At 42.0% G+C, this 13,821-nt stretch overlaps 1 protein-coding gene across 1 annotated transcript; it reads right to left on the minus strand.

Moving 5' to 3' along the window:
• Positions 1-2,883: 2,883 nt before the first annotated feature.
• On the minus strand, positions 2,884-13,406 carry DUSP19 (dual specificity phosphatase 19). The gene is made up of 4 exons (XM_048486114.1): positions 12,970-13,406; positions 12,381-12,427; positions 11,703-11,855; positions 2,884-5,712 (listed from the first exon to the last, which is right to left on the minus strand). The coding sequence occupies exons 1-4, from the start codon at positions 13,193-13,195 to the stop codon at positions 5,494-5,496; spliced, it is 645 nt and encodes a 214-aa protein (XP_048342071.1). The 5' UTR covers positions 13,196-13,406; the 3' UTR covers positions 2,884-5,493.
• Positions 13,407-13,821: the final 415 nt, after the last annotated feature.

Raw genomic sequence — 13,821 nt, forward strand, 5'->3', positions numbered from 1 at the left:
CCCCCTGGAAAATGCTACTAGAACACAGCCATACAGCCTGGAAACCACACAGCACCTCAGTGATTCCGGCCATGAAAGCCTTTAACAATACAAGGAAGGTCTTCGCCATGCATTTGAACCAATAAAGGGTAGGCACATGGCCAGTCTCCTAGGGGAGGCTATTCCAGAGTCTAGGGCAATCACGGAAAAAACCCTCCCACATGCACTCACCCCCTACACCTTGGCGGGGAGAGGTACCACCAGGAGTGCCTCCCCCTGTGACCCCAATGCCCAAGCAGGCACATATGGATGCAGGCGCTCCCTCAGGTAGGCAGGGCCCAAGCCATTTAGAACATTGCATGTCAACCTCAACACCTTAGAGGTTGGCAACACTAGCAATAACACATTAATAAAAAACAGAAAAATTTAAGAATCAGACTTTGTGCCCCAAAACAGGCTCCTCATTGTCATGTGTTCTTGAGATCAATTCAGCCTTGTAACAATGCACCTGCACTAGTCTTGAATTTCACTCCATCCTTTCTGACCTCAAACTAATATTTTCAGTGTGGTCAGTCAGACCCAGAATCAGCCTTCTGTTTATAAATTGTAATTCCCTCTTTCTTTGTTCCGTAGGGTGAAGAGTGCCTGGTTCTTTGTGTGGTGGCTGACTGGTGTCTTCCTAGTGATTTTCCTGGCTGTTCTTTTCATTTTCCTACTCATTCTCAATTTCGCCATTTCAGATGAAATGGTGACAGAGATGTACCACCAACCTATAGACTTCATGGGCTATTCAATCTGGCCAAACATACAGCTACACTTCAATGGCACTTTGCCAATGTAAATTTGGGAGCCGAAAGAGAGACATCTTGCCGTATAATATACCTGAGAATATGGATAAAGATCATGTCCTACTGTTAAGGGTGTCCAGTTTTTAATTATTCAGTCCACAATTTGGTAGAAGCGTCATCAACATCTATGTGGTTTAAATGTTGGACCAGGATGAGGGAGATCTGTGTTTGAATCACTGTTTGCCTTGTTGGGCCAGGCATTCTGTCTCCCACTAACCTACTTCTCAGAGTTGTTGTGAAGATGAAATGATGGAGGAGAAAGTCACGTGTGCCAGCCATCCTGAGTGCCTTAGAGGAAAGGTGTGATAAAAACATATTAAATAAGTAATTTCCCACCCGATTTGGATGGCATTTTGAGAGACTGTACAGGTTTTTTTAGAAATTATAACATCTTCCTCAAGGGTCCATTCAGTGCTAACACATTTCAGAATCCTAGTTTTATGAGCAATTAAAATCATCTCATAATGAATGGAGGAAAATATTTGGCAATTTCAAGAAGATGGGCAGAGTGGCAATGTAAGCATGGGGGAGTATTTGGCACCCCAAGAAAACAAGCAGAGTTACACTGCAGACAGCTGGTTGCCTTTACACCCCTGAACAGCCAGGCAAAGTTCCAAAAGGAGTGTTGAAACAGACATTTCCCTTGTACCCCAAGGAATGCCAACAGCAAGCAGCATAACAAGGAAGGACTGCCCTTAGGCTAACTTTGTTAAGAAAGCGTGGGATATAAATAAAATTGATTGATTGATTGATTGATTGATTGATTGATTGATTGAGTGAGTGAGTGAGTGAGTGAGTGAGTGAGTGAGTGAGTGAGTGAGTGAGTGAGTGAGTGAGTGAGTGAGTGAGTGAGTGAGTGAGTGAGTGAGTGAGTGAGTGAGTGAGTGAGTGAGTGAGTGAGTGAGTGAGTGAGTGAGTGAGTGAGTGAGTGAGTGAGTGAGTGAGTGAGTGATTGAATAAGCCCAAGAACACCATTTGAAAATCCCAGAAAGACCCAGATGCAGACACAACTTGCTATCTTTTCACCTTTTTAGGTGCAGCCAGAATGCTGTCAGGCTTCTCCCAAGATGCGGAGATGTCTAATACACCTTCTAACATTAAAGAAGCAATGGTACCCAGCAAATCAAAATAGAGCCTTCCCAATGTTTAAACTTTGTGTTTAGTCGTGGATGAAGTCACCTGGATGTCTAGGGACACCCACCCTCAACATCTACTCCATGTGCAAGTGGATGTCCTTATTAGGTGAAACTGAATCAACATTTCCCACTGTATCGTCTGAGGATGGATCCAATGGGAGACTTGAGCTGTGCTAAGAATGTATTGTCGAAGACTTTCACGGCTGGAATCACTGGGGTGCTGCGTGGCTTCCGGGCTGCATGACCGTGTTCTAGCAGCAATCTCTCCTAACGTTTCACCTGCATCTGTGGCTGGCATCTTCAGAGGATGAAGATGCCAGCCACAGATGCAGGCGAAACGTCAGGAGGGATTGATGCTAGAACACGGCCATACAGCCTGGAAACCACACAGCACCCCTGTGCTAAGAATGTGATACAGCTCCCTCTTCTTCTGGTTCTGAGGTCAGTGGTTGTTCTTGTGCTGCCGTAGGTGTGGCCATACTCCAAATCAGAGCTGATGGTCAGGTCCAAGGTCTGACCTGTTGTTCAGATCTGGGCATTCTAGCACAGTCACCCCCCCCCCTTCTGTAATGGTGAAAATGGTGATGAGAGGTAGAGTGGATAATGCTGCCATGATGGGTGTGGTGCACCTAGGACCATGGAACTGAGTGTGGTGGTTCCAACAGGACACTGCAGTCTGGAGTGAATGGGGACTGTATCTCTGGAAACAGCTCTAATTCCCCCTTCAGACAAAGATACTGGATATCATGAGTGAGAGGAGGGGGCACTTTCTTCTGCTACAGTGACAGAGCTCTTAGAACTTTGGTAATCGGAATGGATTGAACAGCCTTAGAGGAAAACAGTTTGAAAACCAATCAGTGCTTCTCCCGGAGCTTCAGAGGCAGTTTGGAACCACAGCAAGACCAGTTAGGAGATTCAGATTTTTTAAAATATATTTTTTTTATTTTATAATCTAAGACAACTACAAACATGGTAGACCAGCCACCCCACATAGAAAAGGAACCAGAAAGCAGTGTCAACCCCCATCCCCCACAAAATCACCACAAACCCATACAGTGACGCCCAAAAGAACAAGCAAACATCGGGATAAAAGAACAAAGAATAAACAGTAAAGAAAAACTAATCGACCTCCCATCTCACTTACACCCTGTGTACATCATTACCAAAAAACAGTACCCTCCACTTCCAAACCAGCCATTCCCATTCTTCCCCGCCCCCATCTCTATAGAAACCAGCCCCATCACCATTTACTAACTTATACAGAACCAGATTTAGGCATCATATCCACATATATGTTAAGCATTTTTACCTAGATTTTTTTCCTCCTTTCTAATGGTTACAAACTCCTATGATATATGAGTCATTTGTTATATTTTTTTGAAGATTACAAATTGTTCCAAATCCCTTAACTCTAACTCACCTTGTAGATCCTTGAATTTATATTTGTTTGTTAGTATATACTCTAAAGTTAAAACAATAAGAAAGAGAGGGGAGTAATGTCTTCAGGTTGACTGCAGATCTTTTTTGTTCTTGTTGAAGAATTTTCCTGCAGTCTGGACATCTGTGATTTTCTGGTCAATTCTATTAAAGGTAAAGCTGAGACCTTCTGGTAGTAGCCATCTGAAAGGAATTTCTTTATTTACCCATAAGGAGTCTGTAAGAAATTTGTATTCCCTGTGATTCATTAAAGTCTTTCTTGGCAGCTCCCTCATTATAATCAAATTCTGGCCTTGTTACTGCATTTTTTGACTGTAGTGATTAGATAGAATTTCTTCTTTGAAAGATCTTCTTGTCAGATATATCACACAATCCTTGGGCAATTTTTTTTCTTAGCAGCCACTGACTTTACTTGGTATATTTCATCCACCATAGCTTCAGTTACCATAGCTTCAGTTTCTCTAATGGGTAAAGACTCAAGTCTTGCCAGTTCTGGGATAAAATCTTTTTAAGGTCTTCTCCAACCTTCTCTGGCATGGCCCTGATTCTAGTTTGCATTCTTTTTGCTTTGACACCAGACAGAGTAATTTCTCAGTTTGCTGGTGGCTTTCTTTCTGGTGTACTTCATTTTTAGTCTAAAAGGCCTTCACATCATCTTTCACATTTTAAGACCAGAGGGTAATCCTTTTATATCTTTCCTTATTTCTTTAATTTCTACAATCATGTCAATATGATCCATTTTTTGCTTTCCTAAATTTATTTTTTCCTGCCCTGCATTACCCCCTGTGGGCAAGGTTCTCCTGCAGTATTTCCTATGAGAAAAGTTTTCCTCCATTATGTCCTGCAGCTAATGCTCTGCTCCATTCTTCCCTATGGGCAAAGTTGTCCTCCATTATTCCTGACAGCCAGGAGCATGGGGGTGGGGGGCAGAGAAAGATGGGACAGGGGACAGCTGCTCTCTCCTCTCAGCCCATCGATTTGTTCTTCTCTGCCACAAGAAATAATGGAGGATAGCCTTGTCCACGGGGAATACCAGAGGCTAGCCTTGCCCGCAGGGAATACTGGAGTACAGCCTTGCCATAGGGAATACCAGAGGACAGCCCTACCCACAAGGAGGACAGCCTTGCCACAGAAAGTACCAGAGGACAGCCTTACCCACAGGAAATACTGGAGGCCTTGCCACTAGGGAATATTAGAGGGCAGCCTGCCCACAGGAAAAACTAGAGGACAGCCTAACCCACAGGGAATACTGAAGGACAACCTTGCCCACAGGAAATACTGGAGAACAGCTTTGCCACTAGGGAATAACGGAGAGAAACCCTTGCCTGTAGGGAATAATGTAGGAAAGCCTTGTCCACAAGGTACAATGGCCTTGCCCACAGGGTATAATGGAGAACAGTGTTGCACCTATGGAATAATGGAGGACAGTGTTTCCCATAATGGAGAACAGCCTTGCCCAAAGTGAATAAGGGAACACAACTCATTTCAAAGATATAATCAAGAAATGTTTTATTTTTATAGGAATGTTTATTATCTGTGTTTTTACAATCATGCAAACTGGACACCCATTGAATGTCATGTGACATCATGGCAAACGGGCTGACATGTTTCTTTTCGAGCACCTACCAGCAACTTTCAGGAGTAAACTGACATTTCCTTGCGTTTGACCAACTAGCAAGCCAACCCCCCTGCCTATGATATTTGATCATTTTGGTTCAAATAAATTGTTGTGACTGCTATGAAATAATTTTGTCTGAAAATAGATGATAGGCCGGAAAAATTATAACTCCTGTTCAGGACCCTATACAAACTTGCATCAATAGAAGACAGTTGCATGCAGAACAGCAGCTACATTGCAAATCCAAGCTGATTGATTATTGCTACACCCATTACTGTGAAAATGTTTTTAAAAAGAAGAAACACACACAGAAGAATTAGTTGACCGGAAATGGATTTGAAGCAATGCATAAGAGCATGAATGTTAACCAAGTTCAGCTTCACGAGGCAATTCTGGGTGTGTCCCATGAACGCAGCCAAAATTGTTGGCTGCATCTTCCATTTCAGTGCAACTACAAAGATGAATTCTCCCCGGTTCAGATATCATTTAAGGTTCCATTTGCTTTATTATTGCACTGTTGGTATTTGTGAAGTTGCTCCATGAAACCAGAATTTGGACAAATGGCAGGTCTGGCATTTTTCACCACAGAAAAAGCCTGAGAAAAACTGAGTCCTTCTGAATGCATGAGGAAGCCGATGACAATGGTGGCAGCACGAGAGACTCCTGCGTTACAGTGAACAAGCACCACACCGTCCTCCAAGAGAAAAGGAAAAACAGAGCACATTTAGAAAGCCACTGCAGTCAACAATAGATTTCACAACCATTTGCTCTTCAGCCGTAGGCTTTTTAGAAGAAGAAAAAGAAGAGTTGGATTTATATCCCCCCTTTCTCTCCTGTAAGGAGACTCAAAGGGGCTTACAAACTCCTTACCCTTCCTCCCTCACAACAAACACCCTGTGAGGTAGGTGAGGCTGAGAGAGCTCAGAAGAACTGTGACTAGCCCAAGGTCACCCAGCTGGCGTGTGTTGGAGTACACAGGCTAATCTGAATTCTACAGATAAGACTCCACAGCTCAAGCGGCAGAGCGGGGAATCAAACCCAGTTCCTCCAGATTAGAGTACACCTTCTCTTAACCACTATGCCACTGCTGCTCCTTTTAAGTCACCCTATCTTTAAAATGGCATTGCAGAGCCGGGAAAAGTACAAGAGAAGGCAACCAAAACAAATAAGGCAGGGAGCACTTTTCCTATGGGAAAAGGCTGAAGAGTTTGGGAGTTTTCAGTTTAGAAAAGAGGCAACTAATGGGGTGGGTGTTGTGGAGGTTTATAAAATTATGCACAGGGTGGAGATAGTGAACAGAGGTAACTTTTTCTCCCTCTGCCAAAATGCTAGAGCTCAAGGGCATCCTGTAAAACAGATGGGCGGTTGATTCATGATGGAAAAAAGGGAAATATTTCTTTACTCAATGAGTGATTAAAATGCGGAATTCGCCACCAAAGGATTTGGTGATGACCACAGGCATAGACAGGTTTAAAAGAGGGTTAGACAGATTCGTGGAAGATCAGCGGTTACTAACTCTGGTGACTACAGGGAACCTCCACATTTAGAGGCAGCAAATCTGCCTCTGCCCAGGAGGATATATGGGGTCAAATGTCCCTAGGCTGCGGTCATGTGGGGTGTGTGGAAAATCATCCCCACACCCCTCTTTCTTTCCCCCAGGTTCACACTCTGACTTCAAGACAAGTGACATGTTTGGTTGTGATGGGGGAAGGCAGCCACGCATACGGGGGGGGGGGGGGGGGGGACTCAGATTTTGCACCGGGCTACATTTTCCCTAGATACGCCTCTGGCCAGAAGGCAACACCAGGAGAAGGCATCAGCCTTTATGCCCTGTTGTTGGGTCTCCAGAGTAACTGCTTGGTCACTATGTAAGACTAGATCAGTGGTGGCGAACCTTTGGCACTCCAGATGTTATGGACTACAATTCCCATCAGTCCCTGCCAGCATGGCCAATTGGCCATGCTGGAAGGGGCTGATGGGAATTGCAGTCCATAACATCTGGAGTGCCAAAGGTTCACCATCACGGGACTAGATGGACCACTGGTCTGATCCAGCAGGAATTTTCTTGTGTTCTTATTTTACTCGTGATTCTAATATGGTTTTTCTGGGAGTGAGCCCCACTGATTAAAATAGTACTGAGTTCTGAGTAACCCCTCTTAGAATGGCTCCTGTAAGCACTAACCCAAAAAAGCTTTTGTAAAGAAATACAAATTATATCATCAAATGCATAGCACACATATTACATTATTATACATACTTAGCTGCCTTGAGCCAGATGAACCAATAAGCATGGCATATAAACTTATCAAATACATGTACAAATATGGTCTAACTTACTGATAATTAAAACAGAAGTCTTCTATTTCCTTTGCTGCAACAGACTAACATCCCTCTGGAATAATTACTGATAAATGCATCAGTAGGTTGGATAGCATAGGTCTTGATTTTGTTCACTGTTTGTATTGACTTTGTATGGGAAAGGCATAAAGATTTTTATCCACTGTTTTTGCTGTTGTCATTGGCCCTTTCTGCACAAACTTTTAAAAATGTTTCGAGGCAGGAAATAAAACATTTTCTTAACGGGGTTCTGCATTGTTTTTACCCCCCAAAACTTTTATTTCCAGCCTCAAAATGGGATTTTAAATTAATCCCCTTTTAAAACGATTCTCTGGTTGAAGCGTTTTGAAAATGTCTTCTCTGCTTCCCTGAATGTCCTCCCCAGGGCCATTTTCTGAGCTCACTCCATTCTCCCCTTGCCTGCTTATCTGCAGCATTTCTTTGTTTGTTCTTTTATTTTGGTGCCGGGGGGTGGGGGATCTTCAAAGGATCAAGTATATGAGGAGTATAGAATGCAGAAGAAGGTCATGAAGCATTACAACTTCAATTCAACATAGAACTCAACCCAAAAAAAAGAGGAAAAATCATGTAATGGGATTGTTTCAAGAGGGTGTGTGCAGACATACCTCACTGTAAAAAAAAAGCAGGAGGCTGAAAATGTTTTTGAAACATTTTAGGTTATTTGTGCTGAAAGGGCCATTGTGTCAATACCATATGCATCATATAACACCACATACACCATATACATTTGACCTTTGCATAGAAATAATTTCAGGAGGGTAGCTGCAATGGTCTGCAGTAAAAAAAAGCAAGATTTGAGCCCATTAAACACCTTAAAGATAAACAAGATTTCCATTGTATGAACTCTCAAGAATCAAAGCACTTTGTCAGATAACCAATGAAGGAAGAATTAAATTGACCATGGAAAGCTTACACTCGAAAGATTACGCCCTGGAAATCTTGTTGGCCCTTAGACTTGTTCTTGCCTAGTTTGTATTTCGTGAAGTCTGCCATAGTTTCCATTTCATGCTATTTGGGTCCACTGTTCATTTCCCCAATTTGTGAGTGGGTGCTTATTTACTCCGGTAATCTTTGGAAGCCCCATTGCGGTTGCCCCTACCATCTGAGGCTAGATGGGTGGCAACCAAAGGAAGGGCCTTCTCCATTGTGGCACCAAAACTTTGGAGCACCCTGTCCAGGGAGAGTCACTTGTTTTCCTCTATCAGTGTCTTTCGCCAGCAGGTGAAGACTTCTTTTGTTTTGTCTGGCTATTGGCCCTCCTCCTAGTTGTTTATATGTTTTAAATTGAATTTTATAATTTTAACTGTATTTTGAAAGGGCTTTTTGGCAATGCAGGGAGCAGGGAAAAGCCCCGAAGTCTCCCCGCTGCCAAAAAGCCCCATTGCTTTCCAGTCCCATCTTCCCAGTACATCCCCTTGGTCTCCCAACGACATCGCTTCCAAGTACTGGAAACCTTTTTGTAATGTTATTTTGGAAGGAAAGATGAGAATAATAAAATACTGCCCGCCCGCCCCACACCGACACACACACACATTCATGGGAGTTCCAGCAAACAACTGAATGCCAATCTATTAAATCTACATTTGATAGAAACTCTGGATCAAATTATCCTAATATACTGCTTCCTATTACTAAGCATATAGCCGCCTACAGCAAATCACCCAGGATAAATCAGAACAGAATACCACCTCCAACTTCAGCCTATATGCAGGAATTTAAAGCAGGTCTCAGCCATCTTAAGCGAAAGATGAAAAAGAATCTCTGTTGCTCTCAATGGGATAGGTTTTGCCAAGTGGAGCAATTAATTGCTTGAAACAGTGAGAGACTGTCTGGACTAGCAGACTGGCTCCAATTAACTGATAAGGACCAAGGTCATGGAAGCAAGGAAGAAACTAGGTCACAGCCTCCCACGTGAAAACCTACCACAATGGTAAAAAGTTGATAACTTTTTCTTTCATATATGATTGGTTTATAGCTATTGCAGAATGGTAAAAAAAATAGTTGTAGAAATGGGGACCCCAGTCCCTTAATAAATGCAAAGTATGATGCTGGTGTAACTGAGCCCTGCAGACATAGGGTGGGATATAAATCCAATTAAATACATAAATAAACTTTACATTTATCCATCATCTTCTAAGGCATCCTGAGAGTCATGGCCTCCACTTCCCCTTTTGCTGAGCTGGTGAAGGACACTTCAGAAAGATTCACCAGCTCCCTTGGTTTGAATCTTTGTAAACTATATTGCTTTGACCTGGATGGCCCAGGATAGCCTGATCTTGGGAGCCAAACAGGGTCATTCCTGGATAGCATTCAGTTGAGAGACCACCAAAGAATACCAGGGTTGCTATACAGAAGCTGGCTAAAACCAACCACCTCTGAATGTCTCTTGCCTTGCCAGTTGTGACATGGGCAAAAAAACCCACCCCTTTGAAACTAAGAGTAATTAACTCAACAGTACATACCTACCTTTATGTGCAGTTTAATTGCCTGTTTCCTTGTTTATTTATAAGAATTTTCCATAATTTTCAGGCATAATTTTCAGGCCATAATTTCCATGAATTTTCCATAATTTGCCAGGCATACACCTAAGATTTGGGCCTTTCGAAAGTTTATTTAATAACATATGATATGATGAGAAAGTCCTCAGTTACAGATTTGTTTGCCCTACTGAGTCGATTCATAATTGTGTTTCGTTAACTTGTGCTACTTTTCATGAGAGGCAAATCATCTAATGTTTCCACTGGTCTAACAAAAGCATCTTGCATTATGAAGTGGCTCTGTAATGAAAGTGTATAATAAAGAAATTAAAAATTAAAAATGAATAAAGAAATGAAAAATTAAATTCCCAAGGCAAACCAGCGGCCCTGGCATTGCAAACCTAACCAGCGTTCCATCCTTTTAAGTCCATTGATTCCAAGGGGCTCGGAAGGGTGTTAGCTCTACTTAGGACTGCACTGTTAAAGCAGCAACTCTAATTTGGAAATGAAGTGGAAACTGTAACTGGAAACGTCAAGGAGGGCATTAAGTGAATGCCCGTTTCAGGTGACTTGTAAACAATATGCTGCGCTCTTCCGTTCTAAAATAGCACAATGAGTGATGAAGCAATATTATCTTCCTTAATTCCAAACTATGTAAATAATGAAAATGGCAGAGCTCATGGAATAACCTAGAATCAGATTTGACAAGGCGCTGTCTCCTTGCAGTTCAAACGAAAGGGTTATAAGAAACACGCCAAGCAGGCTATCTGTTTGAACAATGTGTGTCATGTCTGACAGCACAGGACTTTTATACATTTTGAATCTGAATAGGTGATGTATTGTCAAAGGCTTTCACAGCCGGAATCACTAGTGTGTTGTGGGTTTTCCAGGTTGTCTGGCCATGTTCCAGTAGCATTTTCTCCTAACTACTAAGAAAATGCTACTGGAACATGGCCAGACAACCTGGAAAACCCAATATACACTAGTGAAGAGGTAATCTTTTATTCATTAAAGGCAAAGTCCTGGTAAAATATATAAATATCAGTGTTAATTTTCATATTCAGCTTAGTTCCACCAGCCAGCAATGAAAAGATTGATGTAGTCCAATTAGCACTGATGGCTGGAGTCCAGTAACTTTGTGAATAAACGGAAAGCTTTTCACTGAGGCAAGAGGAAGTTCCCACTCCCTTGATCTTGAGGGATAGCTTTTCAGAGTACAGGACACTAAATCAGGAAAGAGGGGGCAGGACAGCCCTATTCCATTTGCACTTCTTAGGGTCCAAACCACTGGGCTTGCTTTATGACATACTATCCCATCAAGTATTAACTACACTTATTCAGAGAATATTAGTATTTTAAGATAATAAGCAATACTTAGGCCCCTTCCGCACATGCAGAATAATGCACTTTCAATCCACTTTCACAACTGTTTGCAAGTGGATTTTGCTATTTCCCACAGTAAACTCTAGCTGCAAATTGCATTGAAAGTGGATTGAAAGTGCATTATTCTACATGTGCAGAAGTGACCTCTGGATTGAATTATATTCTCTCTTTTAAAAATAATTTCATTAACTAAAAATATTTGAGTCAGGATTAAGTATGTCGATAACGTTTTCACTTAAACTAGGCAATGATGATTTGCTTGGCTATATGAAAATGAGTATCATAAATAATTACGCTATTGTGATAATACGCCTGGTTTCATTTTACATTCAGGTTTTCTTGTTCAACAATTAGGAGGGGCTCAAGTTACATCAGCAGCATTAAGACCATCGTGTCACAATGAGCATTTGTGACGCCACCCTTGCTGAAAAATTATTGCTGTGCACCTCTCGTTTGAGACCTTTACCTTTAACTTGACTTGTTCAATAAATTCAAAGCATTCAGGAAAATAAGACACAATGTCAGTCTCAGGCAGATCAAGGATAGAGATAGTCTTGTATGTGAAGTCATCAGGGAAAGCGTTTTCTACTCCATAGGCAACATTTAGAACATGAGTAACCTAAAATAAAGAAGAGCAATTGTCAAGAAAGGAAGCTACTTCTGCAATCTCTAAAATTTTGGCATGGTTGTGAATCTGCATCCAACATTAAGGAATATTATTATTATTACATTTTATACTTCTCATCTTCCTCATGAGCGTAAATATTTTTCAGTAACTATTAATATAATTTACAGAATGTGCAGAAACAAACCACTTCGATAATTTACATAATGTGAAGTAACAAAGCACAAAGAAGAATATAAGGACAGCCCAACTGAACCTGCACAGTTTTTCATTGGACGTTTTGCTACCCTAGTTCCAAAGATGTTACAAGAACAAGTTCCTTATGTTTTAGCAGAACTTATTCCTTGGTTATATCTGTAGGATCAGTTACTTGCTGCCTAAAAAAAGGATCAGATTCCACTACTGTTTACAATGCCATTAAAAGATGGCCAAAATCTTTTTGGAGGGGAACATCAAACCTTTTGAAATGTTCAATGTATGCTGAACCCAAGAGAGATCTATAGTGGTTTTGCTCATTACCTTGTACTTTTTCATGGTCTCCAGGTCATGGGCAGAATCCTGTGATCCTGTAAGGAGAGAAGACATGTCATCTCACTGTTTGGGAAAGGAATTACATGCAGACATTGAGACCACCGGGTCTCTTAGAGAGAGAAGTGATTGATACAAGAGCAAGCAAGGTGTAGTGGCTAAGAGCAGTGAACTCTCATCTGGAGAACTGGGTTTGATTCCCCACTCCTCCACATGAGTGGCAGAGTCTTATCTGGTGAACTGGACTTGTTTTCCCACTCTTCCACATGAAGCCTACTGAGTGACCTTGGACTAGTCACAGTTCTCTGAGAACTCTCTTAGCCCCACCTACCTCGCAAGGTGTGGGGAGAGGAAGGGAAGGAGGGATGGCCCCTTAAAGGCAGCAAAAACTGGGGTATAAATCCAAACTCTTCTCTTCTTCAATGCTATGGACCCCAGAGACACACGATAAACATTCAGTAATTAGGAAATGAATTTGACAGCATACAATTAAAGAAGACGTACCCTTCCATCATTCGAAGCCCATAAAAGATACTGTGCAGCGTATACTCCATTTATTTGGTTCCACCTTCATACTTACCCAACAAGAGCCAGGGTTTCACGACACCCACTTGCAGATCCAAACTCAGGTCCTGCACGTAACCGCAGGCATCGCCGTCACTGAGATCAGCTGCTTCGACCACCTGCATTCGGGCATCCTTCCACGTCTCTATAATCCTCTTCCCTGATAAAGTGGTGACTCTGGTACATTGTTTTCTTAAATTAGTCCTGGAAAAGGATCTGATTTCTTGGGTGAGCGAGTGCATTACATGAGCAAAGAAGCCTTCAAGCTAATAGCAAAAAAGGGAATGGGGGAGGAGAAAGCTTATTTGCCTGTTCTACTTTCTTTTGCCGGGTGTCGCATCCCCAGTGCGTGCTGTGAACCCAGTGGTTACCCTCCTCCTCCTCTGCAGAGTCTGCAAGCAGCAGGCAAAAAGAGAAACTGTGTCTATTTAGCTTCCTGTACACAAGACTGCTGTGTAAGGCAGCTTTTCATTGGTCTCTGAGATCGGTTTTCTGATTGGTTAAGAATCCCTTTATGTCAGAAGCATTGAGCCTCCGGCACAGATGAAATAAGACACGAGCACATGATTGGATCCGATGGTGCCTTTATTTCTGTCTCCTCCTTCGTGTCAAATTGATGTTTTGAAAAAAAATAAAGTGATTAAGTGGGAATACAGCAAGAGGAATCCTAGGTAAAACAGGGAATCCTTAGTAAAGCTGAGGTTGCCTGATAAATCTTTTTTTTTTCTCAGGCGTGTAAAATGAGACACTGGTTACAGGCAAAAAAAACCCTACAAGGACTTGATAACATATCTATACAGAACAGCACAAAGGTGGTTTGGGGTTTAAATTGTTTCATACCGCTGTTTAATTTATGAACTGTCTCTTC

This window comes from Sphaerodactylus townsendi, linkage group LG02 (genome assembly GCF_021028975.2).
Source record: "Sphaerodactylus townsendi isolate TG3544 linkage group LG02, MPM_Stown_v2.3, whole genome shotgun sequence".
NCBI classification, from domain to species: Eukaryota; Metazoa; Chordata; class Lepidosauria; order Squamata; family Sphaerodactylidae; genus Sphaerodactylus; species Sphaerodactylus townsendi.